This window comes from Neovison vison, chromosome 11 (genome assembly GCF_020171115.1).
Source record: "Neovison vison isolate M4711 chromosome 11, ASM_NN_V1, whole genome shotgun sequence".
Lineage (NCBI taxonomy): Eukaryota > Metazoa > Chordata > Mammalia > Carnivora > Mustelidae > Neogale > Neogale vison.
The window spans coordinates 102,636,071-102,660,256 of record NC_058101.1 but is presented as its reverse complement, the minus strand read 5'-3'; the positions used below and the strand labels follow the sequence as shown (position 1 = coordinate 102,660,256).

General features: G+C 35.9%; 1 protein-coding gene across 3 annotated transcripts in view; it reads right to left on the bottom strand.

The window, feature by feature from the left end:
• Positions 1 to 24,082, bottom strand: part of TBCK (TBC1 domain containing kinase) — a 234,693-nt gene extending 210,611 nt beyond the window's left edge. The window contains exons 1-3 of one of the 3 annotated variants that reach the window (XM_044224345.1): positions 23,795 to 24,082; positions 17,109 to 17,329; positions 1,822 to 1,894 (exon numbers count right to left, since the gene is read on the bottom strand). In XM_044224345.1, coding sequence (XP_044080280.1) covers positions 1,822 to 1,894; positions 17,109 to 17,301 — 266 coding nt within the window. In that variant the 5' untranslated portion in view covers positions 17,302 to 17,329; positions 23,795 to 24,082. Of the gene's footprint in view, positions 1 to 1,821; positions 1,895 to 17,108; positions 17,330 to 21,921; positions 22,007 to 23,794 lie in introns of those variants that run through there. The other 2 variants (XM_044224343.1, XM_044224344.1) reach the window with 2 other exon arrangements.
• Between the last annotated feature and the right edge of the window lie 104 nt (positions 24,083 to 24,186).

Genomic DNA, 24,186 nt, shown 5'->3' with positions numbered 1-24,186 from the left:
AGCTTCCACCTTGCTTTCTTTTCTCTCTTAGATTGCTCATTCTGAGAGAAGCCAATCCCATGTTGTGAGGATAGAAGAGACCAGTGTTGAAAAGCCTTCAAGATGGGAAAGATTTAAAGCTTACAGTCAACAACTGGCACCAAAAAAGTGACCTATCTTATTAGATCATCTAGCCTGTCAAGCTTTCAGATGATTACAGCCCCACTTGACTGCAACCTCATGAGATCCTGAGTAAAACCATCCCGCTGATTCATTCCTGAATTCTTGACCTGTAGAAATTATATGAAATGATAAATGTTTATTGTTTTTAAACTACTAAGTGGTGAGGTATTGGCTAAGCAGCACAACAAATTCATACTACTTCTTAAAGAAAGAAATACAAATAGGTATGCCATTGGATCAACTACCTTCATTGCCAACATAATACTGTTGCTATATGAGCGACTTAGAACTCAAGCTAAGTAAATAATGGATCAGGTTTTTGTTTTATTTTAATTGAGGAATAATTTACATAGGTGAAATACACAAATCTGAAGGGTATCATTTCAGTGAATTTTGACAAGTTTTGCAAGAACATGTACCACATAAGTAATACCATGATCAAGAGATGTAAAAAATTTCCATTACTCTGGATAGTTTTCTCAAGTCTATTTGGAGTCAGTTCTTACATTACTCCTTCCCCCAACCAGAGTTGAGTACAGTTTTTATATATCTATCACCATAAGTTTTGATCATTCTAGAACTAAATAGCAAACAGAATATGTTCTTAAAATAATAGAATTTTTACATGTAAAAATTATAAAAACATATTTACTAAAATAAGGTTAAGGTATTTCTAAATATATAGAGAAGTCACTTTTATTATGGATGGTCAGGTCAGACTCTTCCAAAGAAGCAAGTAAATGGGTATGCCTCGTATCTGCATCTTTCATTCTAGAGATCACTTAAGACCAAATCATTTAGAGTATCAAGGAGCGTATTTTTATACAGTTAATTTGTTTTGCTTTTATTAAATAGCTACCATTTAACAATATATGTATTTTTTCCTCCCTCAAAAAAAATTTGTTTTCATCTAGGATATAGCAGTGATTAAAAAGCAATGACCAAGAATGAGAATATTTCCTTAAAAGAGGATGGATAATTATAATCCTATAAAGACTTATGGCAAGTATTTTTCATTGGCTTAGTACAACTTTCTTTATTCATTAAAAGGATATTTTTTATAATTTTAAGATAATTTCAGAAAATTTATAAAAATTCATTTAGTAGTATATTTGTAATAACATATATACCACATACTCTTCTTGCCAAGAATGCCTGAGACAGAAAGTCAAGTTACTGAGTCATTGAAATAAATGAATGTAAACTATGTCAGTAAATTCTATCTAAGCCATGGTTATTATTTCTCTCTACCCTTCAATACAGCCTTTCCTTAACACAGTTCACTATGTCCCTGGTTGCTGGAATACCAGCAACCTATTAGTAGTTACTATGTACTACTTACAGGAAAATACTCTTAATCTCAGCTAGAGAAATGCTTAGTACTGGAAAAACATTTCAAATTTTCATATATATCCTCTGTAGGAATTTTTTTTGTCAAGTACTTTGTAGAATGCCTACTTCACAAAAACTGAACACTGGACAATGTCAATTTTGAATTTCTGTGGGGCCTGTGAATTAAATTTCCTAAAATAAAAATTTGCACCTGGATTTTATCATTAAACAAGTAACAGAAGAAACGAAAACTCTGCAGTTTCTTGTTATGCCTTTTTGTTTGCCAATTTCTGCTTTTCATTTAATTGCCCTGATATTACACAGTACCTCACAGGTTTCCTCTCTCGAAGCAAGTCTTCTAGACTCCGTTCACAGTGTTCAGCTACCACCACCAGTCTTTCTGAGTAAAACAAAGCAAATCCACTTTACATTTGATTAACAAAATGTTTAATAATAAAATAACATAGTCCATTAAAGATATTATAGTACTAATAGCACTGTAAGAGTTTTTTAGACTTTATATTAACTACATAATTACCAGATCTATACAACAGAATAAATGTATAATAAAAGAGCACATTAAATAACAATTTCACATCATCTTGTGTTTTTGTCTACAGTTTCTCCCATGTGCACCAGGAAAAACAGATGGAAAGTTTTACCTTTGGAAGAAAGAAGTGACCCTTCTTCTGATACAGATTAGGAAAAGGACAAACTTGGATGAAGATACAAAGAAATTTTGATGTGAAGGGGAAATTGGGAGCTGGGGACAAATTGTCTTGGCAGTCTGGTTCAAACACAAGGTTTTGCAACTGAGTTCAGAAATTTGAGAAAAGTAGAAATGTTCTGAATCATGACTATGAAGAAAGAACAGAAAATTGGTTTGGGATTATTTGTAACATCATGGGACCTGCTGAGATTAAGTAATAATACAAAATTTTGGTGGGCACCATCAATATTATGATGTAATTTTTATTTTCCAACAGATAAAGAATTAGCATAGTTCTGAGGGTCAGACCATACATTTTTTTCTCATCATTTATCCCTAGTGACTAACACATTGTTTGACACATTTAAAAAAAAGATTTTATGTATTTATTTGAGAGAGAGAGTGAGAGCTCTCCCCATTGGGCAGAGAGCCTAATGTGGTGCTCAATCCCAGGACCCTGAGATCACAGATGGGGCTGAATGCAGACACTTAACCAACTGGGCCACCCAGGCACACCCCTCATTTTTTTAAATCTTTTTTTTAAAAAGTTTTTATTTATTTATTTGACAGAATGAGAGACAGTGAGAGTGGGAACACAAGCAGGAGGAGTGGGAAAGGGAGAAGCAGGCCTTCTGCAGAGCTGGGAGCCCAATGTGGGGCCCAATCCCAGGACCCCAGGACCATGACCCAAGCCACAGGCAGATGCCCAACAACTGAGCTACCCAGGCACGCCCCCCCCCTCCATTTTTTTTTTTTTTAAATGAATGCATGTAAGAGGAGTGAGAGAATATAAATGAGCTTACAAGTGTTTGGGAATTTGATAAGGTCATTTCAGGAGAGATCACAGGTTTAAAAGAAATTGTGGAGTTTTGTGAATATCTATGCAAATAAGATAGATGAGGAATAAGATTAAAACAAAATATGGGAGGCAGACTAGGATGAAACAAAGGAGAGTGCAAAGAGATTGGGAATACTGATCACTGTAAAGAGTTTTGATAAAAATGAAAAGTAGGAAAGGTAGAAAAAATGAGAGAACAGACTATGGGAAAGGAGAATTCCATAGTAGGAGATCCAGCAAAAGGAACAACTCTCAGTAATAACTGGCTCAAGGTTGAATGTGGGAGTAGAGATGAAGGACAGTGGTACACAGGCAATCCTGTAAGGTATGAGGGCAGTATATTACATGGGTCAAATCTTGGAAGCTGAAACTCTCTGAGGGGGTAGCATTATACAGAATGATCTGAAACAGAAAACAAAAAAGCTCTAAATTAAAGTGATCACTTTCAGATGAAAGACTGCAAGTGATCTAAATAAGAACTTAAAGAAAACTAAATTTGAAAGAATATTTAACACGAGGTAAAAAGGAAAAAAAGAATAAGAAAGAAAATCAGTTCTTCAATAAAGAAAAAAAAAAAACCACAAAGTTGACCTTGAAGCAATTGTGTAGTTATTGTGTAGCTACATTCCTTTGCTTTCATCTTACAACATTATGCCAGTTTTCCTAATACTTATTTGGCTGCCTCTCCTTAGTCTCCTCTGTACAATGGCACTCCTAACTGAAATGCTTCTAGTTCCTCTACTTTTGATTCGGGGTCTTCATACTGTGTTTTCTCTTCATTTACTCCCACGGCTGAAAATCTGCAAATTTTATTCCAAGCCCTGAATTCCCTTCTGCACTCCAGGCTTTTATAGAAAATTTCTCATTTTAATATAAAAGTCACCTCTGAACTTATACTTTGCTCCTGAAACCTGTTCTTGAGTCTTCAGTAAATGGTACCACCATCCTGCAAACTCCATCAGCTAGAAACTTAGGAATAATCCCCCTTTCTCAAATCCAAACAAAAGTCCTGCTATTTCTGTCTCCCAAATGTTTCCAAAATCTGTAGTTTTCTCCACACACCACAAATTGAGTCCAAGTTAGGATCCTCTTAATATGAGAGGAGAGTACAATGTGCCTTAACTTATCTCACATTAATTCTTATTACCATCCATCATATTTTCATACTAAGGTCTCAGTGATAAAATAATAATAAATCCAAATGTCCTCTTTAGTTTCATCTTTTGTTACTTTGGCTTACCAACTTCCAGTCATGCTAGCCTTCTCTTCCCCATCTTGCTTAAGGTATTAGCACATTGGTTCTCATTGTCTGAAATGATCTTCCTCATTCTCATCTCCCAGCTAACTCCTATCATAAAACACAGAGGTTAAAAGCACAGACTCTTCCATCTAAGCTCAAATTCTAGTTTACTACTCATTAGCTAGGTGACCTTGGAGAAGTTTGCTTCTTTTTCTATGCCATAGTTTCCTCTTCTATAAAATGAGGGAAAAAATAGCACCTACCTCATAGAGTTACTGTTAGGTTGAAATAAGTTAACATGTAATAGGGATGAAGAATAGTGCCTGGCACATAAGTATTTGCTATTATTATTATTCATTCCTTGGTTAAATATGACTTCCATAAGGAACACTTTACTGGTGCCCCCAAATCAATTTGCTCCTCCTATAATATAATCTATTCTGCACTGTACTTTTCTTCAGTAGCATTTACTTCAACTCTAAGGATTTTTATACATTTCTATTTAATGTCTTTTAAAAAAACATTTTATTTATTTATTTGACAGATCACAAGTAGGCAGAGGCACGCAGAGAGACGGGGGAAGCAGGCTCCCCGCTGAGTAGAGAGCCCGATATGGGGCTTGATCCCAGGACCCTGATATTATGACCTGAGCCGAAGGCAGAGGCTTAACCCACTGAGCCACCCACCCAGGTGCCCCTCTATTTAATGTCTTTTTTTCTCCACTACATAATACATTTCATGATGGCAGGAACATGTTGATCTTGTTCTAAATGTATCATCAGTGTCTAGAACTGGCACCTCAAACATATTAGTATCTAACATAAAAATACTTGTTGACTAAATGAGCTTGAGCAAAGGTATGATGTAACCATTAGAAATGAGTAAGAGTCTTACGTGAAGATAGTCATTATCTAAACAGAGATCTGTCCTGTGTTCAAAATTATATGCCTACATTATAAACTAGGCATAATAAGTCCTCAATAGTGCTGATTTTAATATAAAACAAAAACATCTGAGTTCATTAATATGTGTATTTTCCATTAATTTATAATTTTAAGTTGGATATTAATAAATGTCCATATCCATGAGAGAGTTTCGAAGTGTTTGGCACTAGCCTAATTGGTCAGGCTTAAAATAATTTAGAAAGAAAAAAAAACTGTAAGGCTTCTTCTAGAAACTCCTTCAAAATATCATAAAGCAGAGTTTGCCAAAGTTTTAGGATTCTATGGAACTCTGAACCATTATTTTAATACAGTGGAGACATAATCCTTGGCAAAATATCAAAGTTTCTCCCAGAGGTAATGGAATGTACACCAAAACAATGTTTCCAATATGAACCATTTTTTCAAGAAATCATTAGAGAGTCTTCATCCTGAAACTCTGGACCACTGTTTGAAAATAACTTCTGCTTGTTATAAAAACAATATAGTTTCACAGAATAAAATATGACAAAAATATCTGGGAATCACAATGTGCCAAACAAAAGTCAGCAATGTAGTGGCATTATTTATAAAAAACAAATGTGACACGAAGATGAACTTTAAAGAGTGGAACAAACTAGAACTGTGAAATAATCTCTCTTCTAACAAATATTTGATGAATGCCAAGTATCACTATAATGTAAATACAGCCTGAACTATATGTTTTAGGTCAATGCTAAAAAACTGAAGAGAGTACAATATTAAGCAAGAAAGATTTAATAAAGGAGTTAATGAGGAGAGGAACTAGAAAAAAGATTTAAATAAAATTTTTTTAACTTAAAGAAAGGTAAATTGTAAGTGTGTTAGGTTATTAGATAACAGTAACTGTATCATTCTTTTGTTACAATAAAAATTGAGGCTATCTTGGTGATCACAGCTTTGTAATAAAGTTGAAATCAGGTAAGGTGATGCCGCCAGCTTTATTTTTGTTTTTCAACATTTCCTTAGCGATTCGGGGTCTCTTCTGATTCCATACAAATTTTAGGATTATTTGCTCCAGCTCTTTGAAGAATGCCGGTGGAATTTTGATCGGAATGGCATTAAAAGTATAGATTGCTCTAGGCAGTATAGACATTTTAACAATGTTTATTCTTCCGATCCAAGAGCATGGAATGGTCTTCCATCTTTTTGTGTCTTCTTCAATTTCTTTCATGAGTATTCTGTAGTTCCTCAAGTACAGATCCTTTACCTCTTTAGTTAGGTTTATTCCCAGGTATCTTATGGTTCTTGGTGCTATAGTAAATGGAATCAATTCTCTAATTTCCCTTTCTGTATTTTCATTGTTAGTGTATAAGAAAGCCACTGATTTCTGCACATTGACTTTGTATCCTGCCACGTTGCTGAATTGCTGTATGAGTTCTAGTAGTTTGGGGGTGGAGTCTTTTGGGTTTTCCATATAAAGAATCATGTCATCTGCGAAGAGAGAGAGTTTGACTTCTTCATTACCAATTTGGATACCTTTTATTTCTCTCTGTTGTCTGATTGCTGTTGCTAGGACTTCTAATACTATGTTGAACAAGAGTGGTGAAAGTGGGCATCCTTGTCTTGTTCCTGATCTCAATGGGAAGGCTGCAAGCTTTTTCCCATTGAGGATGATATTTGCTGTGGGTCTTTCATAGATAGATTTGATGAAGTTCAGGAATGTTCCCTCTATCCCTATACTTTGAAGCGTTTTAATCAGGAACGGATGCTGGATTTTGTCAAATGCTTTTTCTGCATCAATTGAGAGGACCATGTGGTTCTTCTCTCTTCTCATATGAATTTGTTGTATCACATTGATTTGCGAATGTTGAACCATCCTTGCAGCCCAGGGATGAATCCCACCTGATCATGGTGGATAATCTTTTTAATGTGCTGTTGGATCCTGTTGGCTAGGATCTTGTTGAGAATCTTAGCATCCATATTCATCAGTGATATTGGTCTGAAATTCTCCTTTTTGGTAGGGTCCTTGCCTGGTTTGGGGATCAGGGTAATGCTGGCTTCATAGAAAGAGTCTGGAAGTTTTCCTTCTGCTTCAACTTTTTGAAACAGCTTCAGGAGAATAGGTGTTATTTCTTCTTTGAAGGTTTGGTAGAATTCCCCAGGGAATCCGTCAGGTCCTGGGCTCTTGTTTTTTGGGAGGTTTTTGATCACTGATTTAATCTCGTTATTAGATATCGGTCTATTCAGGTTGTCGATTTCTTCCTGGTTCAATTTTGGTAGTTTATATTTTTCTGGCATAAAAACAGACACATAGACCAGTGGAACAGAGTAGAGAGCCCAGATATGGACCCTCAACTCTATGGTCAATTAATCTTCGACAAAACAGGAAAAAATATACAGTGGAAAAAAGACAGTCTTTTCAATAAATGGTGCTGGGAAAACTGGACAGCTATATGTAGAAGAATGAAACTCGACCATTCTCTTACACTGTACACAAAGATCAACTCAAAATGGATAAAAGATCTCAACGTGAGACAGGTATCCATCAGAATCTTAGAGGAGAACATAGGCAGTAATCTCTTTGATATCAGCCACAGCAACTTCTTTCAAGATACGTCTCCAAAGGCAAAGGAAACAAAAGCGAAAATAAACTTTTGGGACTTCATCAAAATCAAAAGCTTCTGCACAGCAAAGGAAACAGTCAAAAAAACAAAGAGGCAACCCACGGAATGGGAGAAGATATTTGCAAATGACAGTACAGACAAAAGGTTGATATCCAGGATCTATAATGAACTCCTCAAACTCAACCCACACGAAACAGACAAACACATCAAAAAATGGGCAGAAGATATGAACAGACACTTCTCCAATCAAGACATACAAATGGCTATCAGACACATGAAAAAATGCTCATCATTTTTCATTATGAATGAATCTCCCTCAGGGAGATTCAAATTAAAACCACATTGAGATATCACCTTACACCAGTTAGAATGGCCAAAATTAACAAAACAGGAAACAACATGTGTTGGAGAGGATGTGGAGAAAGGGGAACCCTCTTACACTGTTGGTGGGAATGCAAGTTGGTGCAGCCTCTTTGGAGAACAGTGTGGAGATTCCTCAAGAAATTAAAAATAGAGCTTCCCTATGATCCTGCAATTGCACTCCTGGGTATTTACCCCAAAGATACAGATGTCGTGAAAAGAAGGGCCATCTGTACCCCAATGTTTATAGCAGCAATGGCCACAGTCACCAAACTATGGAAAGAACCAAGATGCCCTTCAACGGATGAATGGATAAGGAAGATGTGGTCCATATACACTATGGAGTATTATGCCTCCATCAGAAAGGATGAATACCCAACTTTTGTAGCAACATAGACGGGACTAGAAGAGATTATGCTGAGTAAAATAAGTCAAGCAGAGAGAGTCAATTATCATATGGTTTCACTTATTTGTGGAGCATAACAAATAGCATGGAGGACAAGGGGCGTTAGAGAGGAGTAGGGAATTTGGGTAAATTGGACGGGAAGGTGAACCATGAGAGACTATGGACTCTGAAAAACAATCTGAGGGGTTTGAAGTGGCGGGGGGTGGGAGGTTGGGGTACCAGGTGGTGGGTATTATAGAGGGCACGGCTTGAATGGAGCACCGGGTGTGGTGAAAAAATAATGAATAATTTTTTTCTGAAAATAAATAAATTGAAAAAAAAATTGAGGCTAGCTCATCACTTTTTAAATATAGTATCTAAATAAATGTTTAGATAATAAAACCGACAAATACAAATTCTGTTCTTAAAAACCAGTATTGTGGGGCACCTGGGTGGCTCAATGGGTTAAACCTCTGCCTTCGGCTCAGGTCATGGCCTCAGGGTCCTAGGATCAAGCCCTACATCAGGCTCTCTGCTGAGCAGAGAGCCTGCTTCCTTCCCCCTCTCTCTGCCTGCCTCTCTACCTGCCTCTCTGCCTACTTGTGATCTCTCTCTGTCAAACAAATGAATAAAATCTTTAAAAACAAAACAAAACAGTATTGTTACTAGGTCAGCGGAGGGTTAGTTTTATGAGTCAACAGAACTATGCTATAGTTTTCAGTTACTCAAATGCTAATCTAGGTGTTACTATAAAAGTATATTGCTGTGGGGGCACCTGGGTGGCTCAGTGGGTTAAAGCCTCTGCCTTTGGCTCGGGTCATGATCCCAGGGTCCTGGGATCAAGCCCCACATTGGGCTCTCTGCTGAGCGGGGAGCCTGCTTCCCTTCCTCTCTCTCTGCCTGCCTCTCTGCCCAATTGTGATCTCTGTCTGTCAAATAATAAAATAAATAAAATTTTTTAAAAAGTATATTGCTATAAATGATCAAGATCTATAATCACTTCAAGTAAGGAAGATTATCCTAGATAATGTGGGTGATTCTGATTTGATCATTTACAATGATTAAATAGCAGAATTGAGACTTTTCTGAAGAAGAAATCCTGCTCATGGACTGCAGCTTCAGCTTTTGTCCAAGTGTACAGCTTATCCTTGATAGCCCGCCCAACCCCACGGTCCTGAATATCCTACTGGTTCTATTTCTCTCATGAAACTCTGAACCAATAGACACACTAAAGTTGAAAGGTATATGCAGATAGAGATATAGAATAAATTATAGGTCCTTAACAATGCTATTATTCTTTACCTGAATTTTCACACCTATTAATTAAAATAATTTTATTTTTTATTTTGCTAGCAGCCACTGAAAGATAATGCCAAATAAGGGACGTCTGGGTGGCTCAGTCAGTTAAGCCACTGCCTTCAGCTCAGGTCATGAGCCCAGGGTGCTGGGATCAAGTCCCACATTGGGCTCCTTGTTCAGCGGGGAGCCTGCTTCTCTCTCTGCCTCTGCCCACAGCTCCACCTGCTTGTGCACTCATGCACTCTCTCTCTTTGACAAATAATTAAATAAATAAAATCTTTTAAAAAAAAAAAGCCAAATAAATGGGAAGAGCCGTGCCTGGGTGCCTCAGCTGGCTAAATGTCTGCCTTTAGCTCAGTCATGATCCTGAGGTCCTGGGATGGAGCCCCTTTTTGGGCTCCCTGTTCAGCAGGAAGCCTGCTCTCCCATTCTCCCTGCAGCTCCCCCTTCTTGTTCTCTCTCTAAATGGATAAATAAATTCTTTTAAAAAATAAACAAAAAAAAACCCAAAGTGGGATGCATTATCATTTATAATTGCCATTCTGCTTCTAAACACTGCTGAGATACCAAGCTCAAAAGAAAAAAGAGAAAATGTATTAACTTAAATATTTTCATGCTTCATTGTTTTTTTCTTTTAAAGATATTTTGATCAACTTTTCTTTTATTAAATTATGTTCCTAAATTTTAATAAAATGGCCACTATTCTTGAGATTCAATACTTCATCCTGAGTTAGGGATAACTGACATCACCTTGAATCAGTTTTGAATAATCTACAGAAAACAGTGAAAGCCTGACTTCCGAGCTAACCTAACATGTGAAAACATGTTACTAAAATAGACCACATGTCACACATAACAGCAAGTGAGAATGGGAAGGTAGGGGAATTGACAATGACAAGATATGAGATAGCTGCATAGTAAGAACCAAATAAAAGGGGAAAAGAGAAACAAAATCAAAATTCTTTGAGGAGACAATGGAGTCCAAACCAAAATCATGTGGTGTTACATCATTAGGAAATACATGTTGTTCAGAGATTGTAGAAGGGAAACTTCTATTTTTTCAACTTAATGTAACTGAAATTACAGGAATGCTTTGGAACAAACAGACCTTTATATAAATGTACTTTAATTCAGCAATTTAGTCCTTATGCATACAATTTTTCAGGACAATGAACACTTCCAATATAAACAAGACAATCAAATTCCCTAACCTTTTGACAATCACTAATATCTTCATTCTAGGCAGCCAAACTTAAAATATAAGACTACTATACATATCTACGACCCATGTTACCCTAGAAAAGAGGACTACTGAGATCTAGGAGCAGGGGAAGCAGAGTAACCAGCAATATGGGACTACCCAGATTATTGAGCAAGCTTCAACACTAACAGAGTCTAATAGTGTCTAAGGAGATCATTTTCTACCTGACACTGATAACTAAAAAGAAAGAGGGATTATGTCATAAGGTTCTCCCAAGTTTAGTGTTTACAGAGGCTCAGTTAGGTAGAGGGAGGAAAACAAGGAGCTCAAGAAACATCTAGGATAATTAAATGAATTATTCCAAGAAAACAAAATCTAGGGAGAACTGGATAGAAGCCAAGAGTCCAGTCAGATGATGTGAAGATCTGCATAGGCTTCCAGACACAGTGGAAAAAAATAAAAGTCACTTTAGGATACAAGAATGAAGAAATCCTAAGAACTAAGTGGCAAGAGTTTGGGAAGACAGGCTACTTCAAAACTGCAGATGGAAAACAGCAACACTAATTATGGTTACCAACTACAAATGATAATGAGGATCTAATACTATTTCCAAGCTTTGCTTGGAGTGGTTTTGACCCTGGGCCGATGTAACAAATGTAAATTCTTCAGAATTTGTAATTAGATTGGTAGTGGTGGAAAAGGTGATTGAGGCATTCAGGAATTGACAATATATATTAATTGTTCAGTGATAAAAAATACCCCAAATGATTCCTATAATTTCAAAATATTTAATTAATGTCATTGAAGCCATTCATTAAATTAAAACTTCAGCAAAGAAAAAAAAGTTTTAAAAAAACAACAAACTTGCCAAAAGTTCCTTTCTAAACGTTTGGCAAATGGCTAGAGCTATCTAAAAGGTCTCCTGTGGGTACAGCTACCATTTGTCTTCATGGCTATATATAGGCAAATCAGAAAAAGCACCTCTTCTCTCAGAATAAAATAGAGAAAAAGACTTCAGCTCTTCCTTATTGCATTAGCCAGAAGGTTTTGTGCAAAACTCAGTTCAGTGGCTCTGATTGTGGGTCTCTGGATTGGTAAATACATGATATGGCACACCTGTAGATACTGGTCAAATCAACTTTGGAGGGCTTACTGCCTACATTAGAATTTCTCCAGATCGTCTTTAAATAAAGAAAAAAAATTCTCTCCATGTAGTTGATACTCTGCATAAGTGCTTTTAAACCCTTTCTTTACATTATGAATCCTTTTTGAGAATCTGATTAAAACTTGGACTCATTATCCAAAAAATGGTTGTGTATACATGTACACACACACAAAATTATCTATATAATTTCAAGATCCATAGATCTCCTTATGCCCATTCATAGGCCCCTGTGGCCCTCAAGTGCTATTTCAAACTGTCAAATTTATTTTACCTAATGCTCACCACAGAAAAATTGGGACAAGAAGCTACAGAGGTTTCCACTCAGAGATCAACACAAGAAAGAAAAATAAAGCAAATTTAGCTAGATGTGTTGAGAGCACTGCCCATAATAACAAATATCTCAGATCCCCATAACATAGAAGTTTCTATATAATATCTCTATATATCACCTGAACATACAATATATTATATGAGCATTATGAACCTTGCAACTGATCATTTTTCCAGATTTAAGTAAAAATTTAGAAATTAATTTTTTAATACATTGCTTCATTATGAATGTAATTTGAAGCAGATCAATTTCCTTCTTTGCCTTGACCTATAAGAAGTCAACAAAAAAATTTATAGTCCATGTGAAGAAACTAAGAATTAATATTATCACTTATTATCTTACACTGTTTCCTTTCTCCCCATCCTGATTATATTTATTTTTTCATGTATACACTGTATACACAAAATATTATGTATATGTACATATAATATTGTACGTATGTCAATTTTTAAAGAAAAATTGTAATATGAAATGTAAATTCCTTTAAAAAGAATAAAAATGGGGGTGCCTGGGTGGCTCAGTGGGTTAAGCCTCTGCCTTCGGCTCAGGTCATGATCTCAGGGTTCTGGGATTGAGCCCCACATTGGGTTCTCTGCTCAGTAGGGAGCCTGTTCCCCCCCCCACCTGCCTCTCTCCCTGCTTGTGATCTCTGTCTGTCAAATAAATAAATAAAAATCTTTAAAAAAAGAATAAAAATGATTATGAATAATATTAAGATTTGCTTTCTTAGGAATATGTCAACAGTTAAAGGCCAGCACATCTCTTGAAAATCTGCTATTCCTTTAGGCCACTGGTACCATTAAAATAAATGAAAGTAAATAAAACTTCACAGACGGAAAAACTACCCCTCTGTGTTCTGGTCTCCTATCCCACTAAAACTCTCTATATGGGGGCGTCTGGGTGGTTCAATTGTTAGGCATCTGCCTTGGGCTCAGGTCATGATTCCTGGGTCCTGGGGAATGAGCTTACATTGGGCTCCTTGCTTGGCAGGAGGCCTGCTTCTCCCTCTCATACTCCCCCTGCTTGTGTTCCCTCTCTCACTGTATCTCTCTATGTCAAACAAATAAAATCTTTAAAAAAAATTAAAATAAAATAAAAAAATAAAACTATATGAGTCTGATGAATATCTCCATTCTTCAATGTAGAACTCAACATTGTTTCCTTTCTACTCCCATGGCATAGCATAGCACATTGTACATCATCTGCTGTAACAACTACTACTATATTAAGATCATCTTTATATTTTTTTCCTCTACTATTTCTAGAGGGATCCTATCTTATTCATCATATATCTGGCATCTAGCACAAGGAGGGCCATAATATTAGGCATAAGACTGTTAAAAGTATTTTAACACCAGTGGACTGGCGTTATGTATGCCAAAGCACAGGTAAAAAATGCCAGAGTAGACCAGAAAGACTGGTTCCTAAACAAATCTTCAACTCATCAACATCTTTAAAACTTTATTTCCACCCTGGTTTTCTGTCAGCTCTGCCCTCCAAGTTTATTCTTTGTGGAGAGACCCTTAGGGCCTTAACAGGACCCCACCTACATTCCCTCTTGAAAGGTTAGGCCAGGGCTGGTCAAGGTTTGCTGATGTTTGTGAATAAATCAATCAAAGGCAATCTTGCATAGTAAAGAAGGTCCTAACAGAATAATGTATACTTTAACTTGTCTGTGTGTGAATGTGTATGTGTACCTACATATGAATATGAAAAATCACAGTTTTTTATCATCTACAAGACAAATCTTTTTACCACCTTCTTTCTGAGACCTCTTGACATACCTAAATATTCAAGACACTAGATATATGGTACAGCTCCAAAGTGTTTAAGGCATTAAATAGCTCTGATTGTTAGAGGTATCAATATTTGCATTACAATGTACACTTATTTCAGCTTCAAAAATCTTTTGAAATATGATAAAATGTTTAGTATTCTAACTCTTCACTGGTTGTATGACCTTAGATAAGTTACTTAATTGCTCTGTATCTCAATTTATCTGTAAAATCTGAATAATAATAGTCCCTATCTCACAATAATGTTATAAGGATTAAGTTCATTAAAATATGTAAAGCACTTAGAAAACTGCCTCAATAACAATAAATACTCCATAAATATTAACTTAATAATATTTATTACAAAAACATTTTTTACTCCAAGTCTATAAAATGTAAATGTTTTCAGAGCAAATTTTTGTTTTGTTGTTAAAGACTGTTTATTTATTTGAAAGAGAGGGAGAGAGAGAGAGAGAGAGCGCGCACATGTGCAAAGGAGCAGACAAGCAGGGGGAGAACAGAGGGAGGGAATGGAGCAGGCTCTCAGCTGAGCAGGAAGCCCTTCCGGGGTTCGATCCCAGGACCCCAGGATCATGACCTGAGCCCAAGGCAGATGCTTAACTGACAGAGCCACCCAGGCACCCCAGGGCAAATATATTTTGAAGGCCATTAACCCAGACTAATTGAAAGTATTATTTAGCCTATCTTTCAGCAAAACAAAGAAAACATTATTTGTGTTTTGTTTTTTTTTGTAATATTAGATTCAAACACACGAAATTGCCATTTTTATAGGCAATATCAGCAACCATATATATATATATATATATATATATATATATATACATATATATATGGGGTTAATTTTTACAAAGTATTTTGTTAGAAAAATTAAAATATATTTCATTGAAATGCATTTAAAATAATTTTAAGCAATGGAACCTCAGCATGCAATTAAGTTTCCAAAAATAATCTTAAAATAGTTAAAATATTGCCATTATAAATATGTTTAGGGGTGGTATAAATTGGATAATTGTGTCTCTCCCCTCTGCACCATTAATATGTTAAGACCTAATCCCCAGTGCAGTGGTGATTAGGGACCTTTGGGGTGGGACCTTTGGGAGATAATCAGGTCCTCAGTGCTCTGTGCTTTTGTTAAGAGACTGAGAGAACACCTTGGCTTCATCGACCAGGTAAAGGTAACTGCCAGTGAGGAAGTGGGCCTCACTAGATACGAATCTGCTGGTGCCTTAGTCTTGGACTTCCCAGCCTCTAGAACTGGGAGAAATAAATGTTTGTTGTTTATTAGGTTTATGATATTTTGTCAAAGCAGTCCAAATGGACTAAGATATGGGATATGGAAGAACCTGAGTATATTACTAAAAATGCAGTAAATATCTTCCTGGTGAAACACTGACTTTTTAACCAATAGGATTCAACTTTTTTACTTTAGTTTTCTCAATGGAATTTTACATAAAAAGACTAAAGCAGCTCCAAAAATAAAAATTAGTGACTCCCTTTACATTTGGAAATAGCCCAAATTACTTTCAATCATAAAATACATTTAAATAGATACTTTCAAAATTTCTGACATTAGCACTTTCATTTTCTTTTTACAGAAGGAAAGAAAAATGCTTAAGGATAGGTGGTTTCCCTGAAAGAGAAAATTAAAAATACTTATTCTCAGATCTGAAAAACATGAATCCCTCAAAATGTAGTCATTTGTTATTTTATTCACTCAGCCAACATTTACTCAATGCCTCCTGTGTGCTCAGTGCAGTTCTGATTCTGAGGTTAGAGGTAAAAGTCATTAGCACCCCCTTCTTTAAGATTTTATTTCTTTATTTTAGAGAGAGAGAACGCACACACATGCACATCCAGGCAGGTGGGGAAGAGGGGGAGAGAGAGAGAGAGAATCTCAAGCAGACTCCTGGCTGAATGTGGAACCCAACACAGGGCTCCATCCCAGGACTTGAGACCATGACAGGAGCCAAAATCAAGAGTCAGACACTTAACCAACATCACACGGGGGCCCTGGTTTTGTCTTTTTTCTTCAAAAAACTAAGAATCCTCAGAAGAGACAAATTAAATAGAAAATAATAAAAACTATGGAGTATTATGCCTCCATCAGAAAGGATGAATACCCAACTTTTGTAGCAACATGGACGAGACTGGAAGAGATTATGCTGAGTGAAATAAGTCAAGCAGAGAAAGTCAATTATCATATGGTTTCACTTATTTGTGGAGCATAACAAATAGCATGGAGGACATGGGGAGTTAGAGAGGAGAAGGGAGTTGAGGGAAATTGGAAGGGGAGGTGAACCAGGAGAGATTATGGACTCGGAAAAACAATCTGAGAGTTTTGAAGGGGTGGGGAGTGGGAGGTTGGGGGATCAGGTGGTGGGTATTGGAGAGGGCACAGATTGCATCACTGGGTGTGATGCAAAAATAATGAATACTGTTACGCTGAAAAAATTAAAAATTAATTTAAAAAAGAAAATAAAAAATATGATAAAAGCTATAAAAAAATCTAAGAAAGGGACTAAACTCAGATTGTACAGAATGGAGCATAGTATAATCTGAGAGAGAAAACAGCAAGAGTATTAAACCAGGGACATGTGAGGGACCAAGGCAGTCAGGAAAACTTGAAAGACTAAGTTTGGCTGGACTGAAGGTGAAGGCATGCCTGCACACACATACTGATTACTGTATGCAAGCACTGCATATCTGTAACCTAATCAAGGTAACAGAATAAAGGACGCAAAAACAGAAAAAAAGAACAACTTACCATGCTTTCCCCTAGAAATATCCACATATTGGCAAAGTCTGGGATGGGTGATGGTCTTAAGGATTTGAAATCGCCCTAAAATTTTGATGGAATTTGGTGTGAGAGGAAGCCCATTGCTTCCACAAACATCATGTGGCAGAGCCGAGGCAAAAAAAGTAAAGGCACCCATTTCAGCATCCTTCAGGGGAAACATTTCCAAGTCCTAGGTCTTCTAAGATAACCTGGAAAAGGAGAGAATTTTATGACAGATCAACCAAAAATTAAGCCAGTGTTTTCTCACCTTAAATATGATCAATAATATATAACTTGGAGGAAAATGCCAATCAGAACACTTCACAGTAAAAAAAATTTAAGTCAAAAAATTCCAAGATAATATCAAAGAGGAAAAACCACCTAATCACAAAGTTACACTGTAGTTCTAAATCACAATCAAAGATTTTCAATGGCATAAAAAGGAAAATATAGAACATTCCCTCTTCAATGACACCTGACATTTTTAAGAGTTTAGAGGAAGTCTGTTATTGCATAATTATATCAATAAGGATCTTCTATTTACCTAAAGCTTGAACAGAGAAGAGACCATCAAGACTATTAAGAATTTTTCCTTCTCACAGAATGAGTAAAGTCAGGAAAGAGGAAATATAGATACCAACCATTAAGTTAAATTATCAGGGCCTCTATTTTAATAGTAGTGAAAATTAAACTAGATAACAGAGGCCTCTATAATGTTACTTAACTAATCAATTTTTGTTTTTGTGCTAAATACTTTACATGTGACTTGTTTTATTTTTTTAAAGTTTTTATTTATTTATTTGAGAGACAGTGGGAGCACAAACGGGTGGGTTGGGGGGAGAAGGGCAGAGGGAAAGGGAGAAGCAGGCTCCCCAATGTGGAACTTGATCCCAGGACCCCAGGGATCATGACCTAAGGCAAAGGCAGATACTTAACCGAGTGACTCACCCAGGAACCCCTAAGTGTGACCTGACCTGTTTTAATTCTTTCAACAACTTTCACAGATGTTACTGTCTCCAGTTTATAGATGTTTCACACACACACACACACACACACACACACACACACACACACACTTGGAGTGGTCCTATTGACATGGCCTCCAAAGCAAATAATGCCCCAGACAAAATAACCTGGAGATTAAGGAACTTGCTCCAGAGCAGTCTGAATCACATTAAGGTAATCACAACAAAAATGGTCCCTAGGCAATGAGTTAAGGAAGTTAAGGAAGTCTGAGAGCTTTGTGTATATGGATAAGCTTATTGACTGTTGTACTCTGCTTTAGAGGGTAGATAGTTGGATTTTAACTGGGGTCCTACAAATTCTAGAATTAATAATAGTTTGCTTTTGTTACCTTTGCCCATACCAGCTTTTTACTGTAATTCTCACACAGTTGGTTTAATTTCAAGGGAAGAGATTTAACTTTTTTTCCTTTGAGGGTAAACAACTACCTGGTATTGGGGAGGACCAGTGACAGAGTTAACTCTTTTATTTTTCATGCCTTTAAATTACTGTTCTCATTTAAAACCTTCTTTTGACTTATGATCCCCCTTATTTCTGCTTCTCTGATCTGAAGGCTCTGAATCTGAGGGGGCCCAATGCACCTCTTGACTATAAGATAGGTTGTAGCTTCTTTCTTTTGCTTTTTATGACAATACTCCTCTGTATGCAACTCTGAAATAATGAACTATCCAGGAATTATGAGATAGTTGAAGAAAGACTATATTTTAACGGGCAAAGAATAAAATAAATAAATAAATAAATCTGCCCTGGAGGCAACTGGAATAACTTATGGCAAAGAAAACAACAAAAACCAAAACCAGCTGAAATATATTTAAAAAGATTTGAGACAACATTATATCAGGATGTATGGCAAAATATTTTCGCAGAAGAGTAAAAAAGTAATTGCTGATACAGATAAACAACCTCATTAATATCCACGAAGCTGTTCATTGAAACTACATGAGAACTTATACCTGCCAGATAGTATAAGTTAAATTTGATAATATATAATGTTAGGAAGATATGAAGAAGTAGCATGTAAACTAATATAATCATTTGGAAAACAGTCTGACACTATTTTGCTATTCCATTCCTGCAGAAACTCCATCACACATTCAGAAAGGGATACATATGAGAAAGATCAGCATGATATCGCTCCTATTATTCCCAAACTAGAAACTTAAATGTCCCAAGACAGGTGAATGGTTAAGTAAATTGCAACACATTCATCTGATAGAAGAATATACATGAAAGAAAACAAGCATATTGTAAAAACATTTAGTAGCATAGATGAATCTAGAAATATAACCTCAAGTAGGAAAAAGACAGCACATAAAATGTGTGTCAATATTCTTAATATTCAACAAGAAAAGCTAAATAATCTAAATAATAAAGGCATATGTTCATATGAGATAATATTATATTTAAAAAGTGAAGGAATAATAATAATAGTAGTAAAACCTGAGGATAGGGTTATACCTGTACGCAGGAGTGAGATTAGGGAAGAACCCATAACAAGCTTTAAAAATCTTGAGTAATACATTAGTTCTTAATAGGCAGATTAATGCGCGTTCATATTATTATGCTCCATAATTTATATATTCTGTATCTATATATGTATGTGCTATAAACCACATATTTCATATTTTTTTAATTTTAAGATGAAAAAATTTAAAAGTACATGAATCGATTTTCAAGACCAAGAAAATCAATAGGGAAAGGACAGTTTTTAGCAAATGGTACTGGAACAACAAGATATACCTACGGAAAAAAAAAGTTAACTCAATTCCTACTATTACATCTATGAAAATCTGAGTTGGTTTATAGACCTAAATGTAACATAAAAGAATACCTTTGCAACCTTCGGGTTGTTAGACAGGATTAACAACAACAACAACAAAAAAAGCACTGACCATAAAAGACAAACTGGATAGAGTGAACCTCACTGACATTAAAAAAATATGCACATCAAAAGGCACCCTTGAGAAAATGAAAATTCAAACTGAAGATAAGGAAAATGTTATTTTACTTATAAATAAATGTATATATATCACATTATATTTATTTATGACATTTTTACCAAACACATATATGTATATATATATGTATATATATGTGTGTGTGTGTGTGTATGATAGCAGACTTATATCCAGAATATATATACAATGCCTACAACTCAATAATAAAAAGAAAACAAGTCAATACAGAAATAGGCAAAAGTCTTGAACATATATTTTCACAAAAGAGAACATACAAATAGACAATAAGCATATGAAAAAGTTCTCAATCATTAATCATCAGGGGAATACAAAATTAAAACCACAAAAACATGCAATTTCACATCTACCAAAACGGCTAAAATCAGAATGACTGGAAATACCAAGTGTTGAGGAAAATGTGAAACTGGAGGTGATATACTGCTGCTGGTGGGAGTGTAAAAATGACACAAGAACTTTGGAAAACTCTCTGGAAAGTGTTCTAAAGTTGAAAACACCCTAAGCTTATGACTCAGAAATCCCACTCCTACTAGATATTTACTCAAGAAAAATGAAAATATTTGTCTATAAAACTTCTTATATGAGAATGTTCATAGTAGTTCTTATTTACAACCACCCTGGATTGGAAGCAATGCAAACGTCACACAAGTAAATGGAAAAATAAGTTGTGGCTTATTCATTCAATAGAATTCTACTCAACAACAACAGAAAAGGAACAAACATGACAAAATCTACGTATCTCAAATACATTGTGTTGCTGAAAGTAACCCTAGATGAGTTCATATTGTATGACTAACGTTTAAATGTAGTTTCAGAACTATACTTCTAAACTAGAGTGATAAAAATGAGTACATAGTGTGTTGGGCAGGGAGGATGAGATCAGACAGTGAAACATAGTAAATTTTTGGGAATAATGAAAATGATCTGCTTCTACCACATGGGTGTTTACTTGTACCAAAACTCATCAAACTACTCACTTAAAATCAATGCATTTTAACATATGTACATTTTACCTAATAAAAAATAAAAAATGAAATAAAATTAAGATATTATGAGAAAGGAAAAATTAAAAATGACTGGGAATTAAATGATTACCAAGTTATAAAGAGGTGTTGGAAAATAAAGCTGAGACAACTGCTCAGAATATGGAACAAAAAGCAAATAGATAAAAACATAAGAGGAAAGATAATAGACATAGTGAATCAAACCAAAAATCCAAAAACCACCTTACAGGAGTTTCAAAAAGAGAACAGAGAAAAAAAGGGAGAATAAATTATTAAAGAATAGGCAAAAATTCCCCACAGTTGAAGGGAAATATGTACTTAAAATTAAAAAGGCTTATAATATTAACGAGGATAAATGAAAATACCCACAACTGAGACATTTATCCTAGCTCCTTTCAATGAGTTCATTACAAGAAGAATAAACTCACAAGGCATATCATCATAAATTTTCAAAGCATCATGCAAAACTAAAATTCTTTAATCACTCCAGAAGAAAACAAATAGTTCAGACAGCAACAAATTAAGGTATGACTGTCATTCTCATCATTTTATGAGCAATAGTGGAAGTCAGAAGACAACAAAACCTTGTGAGACCTAAAGAGACATAATTCTGTTCCTATACCGTGCCAAACTATCAATCTTAATAATTGCAAAAAATAATTTACAGCCATATGAACATTAAAAAATAAAATTATTATCCACATACCTTTTATGAATAAGTATCTTAGAATATATTCTACCAAAAGAGGAGAAAAACAACTAACAGAATATGTGTGTTTAAGAAGCAATGTAACTTACCAGAATGTAATCTGTTCAAATTAAACAGAAAGTGATTGAGCTTCAAGGGGAACATCCTCAAGCACAGAAATGGAATGGAAGCTTCTCAAACAAAGAATGAGAGGACATGGTGAAGAAAGCACGTGATGGGAGGACTTGGTAAAAAAAGCACATGTACCTTTCTCCCAAAAGAAAACAGAAAGTCCTTAGTAAAAGTGAGGAAGGTTAAAACTAAACAGGAAGTATACTATCCAAAAAAATAAATCACACTTAACTACAGAGTAACTTTTTGTCATCATAGAGCAAGAAAGAAGAAATCAATTTGATGTTAATATTACAAGTCTTCTCCTTAGTGTGGCATAGGGTCATGAAATTAAGACATTGGGAAGGAAATGTATCATGGCATACTTTTTGGCCCTGGATTTAGGAATATTTACAAAGTCATAATACTATAACATTTTATTGTTTTTTAGCACATAAAAAAGAATAAAAATTGTAGTTAAGAAATATAATGTAAATATTATTAACATTGACAACGTGTAAGTAAAGGTCCAGATAAGGGAGGGTGGGAGTGGTGGATGTAGTTTCTGCAGTGATAAAGGTGGTAGAGTCATTACTTTCCTCATTTTACCAAATAAGGAACCCAAATATATTTTTGAAAATTGACATGAAAAAATAATTTATATATACTACTTAAAATTATAACATTAACCAATATGAAAACTAAAAATTGTAATAACTATTCAAAACTTTGGAGGAGAGAGGTTGGGGATAGTTTGAGTTACCTTAAAAAGTCAATTAAAAAAAATGAGCATTTTAACTAAAGTTAGGAAAGGTTAAAAGCGGTCATTTCTGACAAAGAGGACTAAGGGTAGAGAGGGAGACACTATTATCATTTTATTATGCAATCCTTCTATATTATACTACTTGACTTTCAATTAGATGGCCTCTATCAGACAACTGAAAATCAAATAACCAAATAAAGAAAATGCAAATTCTTCAAAAAGATAAGATACTGGTTAGCATAAAACATTTCATCAATGTTCCACTTCAATTACCGCCTAGATGGGTGCACATCAAAAGGTTCATATATACAAAATACACACATAGATTTGCTCACATTTGGTGAGTGGAAGAAAGTTAATAAAAAAAAAAGCCATCTGAGGCGAGAGATTAGTTGAGTAAAAATAATGTAAGCAGGGGACTTTGAAAATTCATTCATTCAACAAGTATCTTGAACGTATTTTAAGTCAGGTGTTTTTCCAGCTGCCCAGCAAAGGACAGTGATTAAAATGCAATCCCTGCCCTCAAAGAACTTGGAGTCAAACGGGCTTGGGACAGGGGATGCCGATTTCATCATGAATAGTTCATACATTTCTTCAATGGGGGAATACTACTAGTTCACTTATTTTATATACATTCCCTCAAAAAAGTTGTCTTTCCGTCCCAAATAAAACCAGGAACCAAGAGGCCTTGGAAAGCAACCACTGACAAGTCCTATTGTTCACATTCTCCCACTAACCACAGAGAATGTTACTTCTCGACAATTGACTAAACCTTTGAAACCAGAAACAAAATCAAGACTTTGTATCTATGTTGAGTAATGGAGAGCTGATTCCACATTCTCTAGCCTCCTTTTTAAATCTTCTTTTGAAGCAGTGATATAGTGGTCACTCTCAAGTAGCTGCCTACAGTTCCCAAAGGACTCAGGTCAACGTGCGGAGGGGGGAAAGGCGAACATTAGCTAGGTTTGGGCACAGTTTTCAGCAGCAAGCAGCTCCACAGGATGGCTCCCCTTACTGTGGGATAAGCCGGGCTACTCGCTGCACCTGACTTTCCTCTACTCCCACCAGCCCCACCCACTACGACACACAAAACTGACAAACCCAAATACCTGCCTCTGTGTCTGGGGACGCAGGCGGACACAAACACAAGGGGATGGAGCGTCTACACAGGGCCCCGGCCTGTCGCAGTGGTTGCTGCTGCTGCCGCTACTGCTTAGTGTACCACACCCTGCATTTCGGGTGCTTCTATAAAAGAAGCCGCTCCTGGACCGCTAGGATTGCCCTTTGCCTGCTAGCTAGATCCGCCGAAATTTCCAGCTCCGAATCTAGCCAGGACCGTGAGCCTGACTCTCTCCACTGACAGCTTCCAGCTTTCCCCGCCCCCACCTTCAATTCAGTCGGCGGTTTCTTCTGACCTCACAACTTCCACGACACAAGGTTGAGGAAAGACCCAGACGCCCAGCGTTTTACCCCTTGCCCAAGCTGATGACAAAATGTAGCC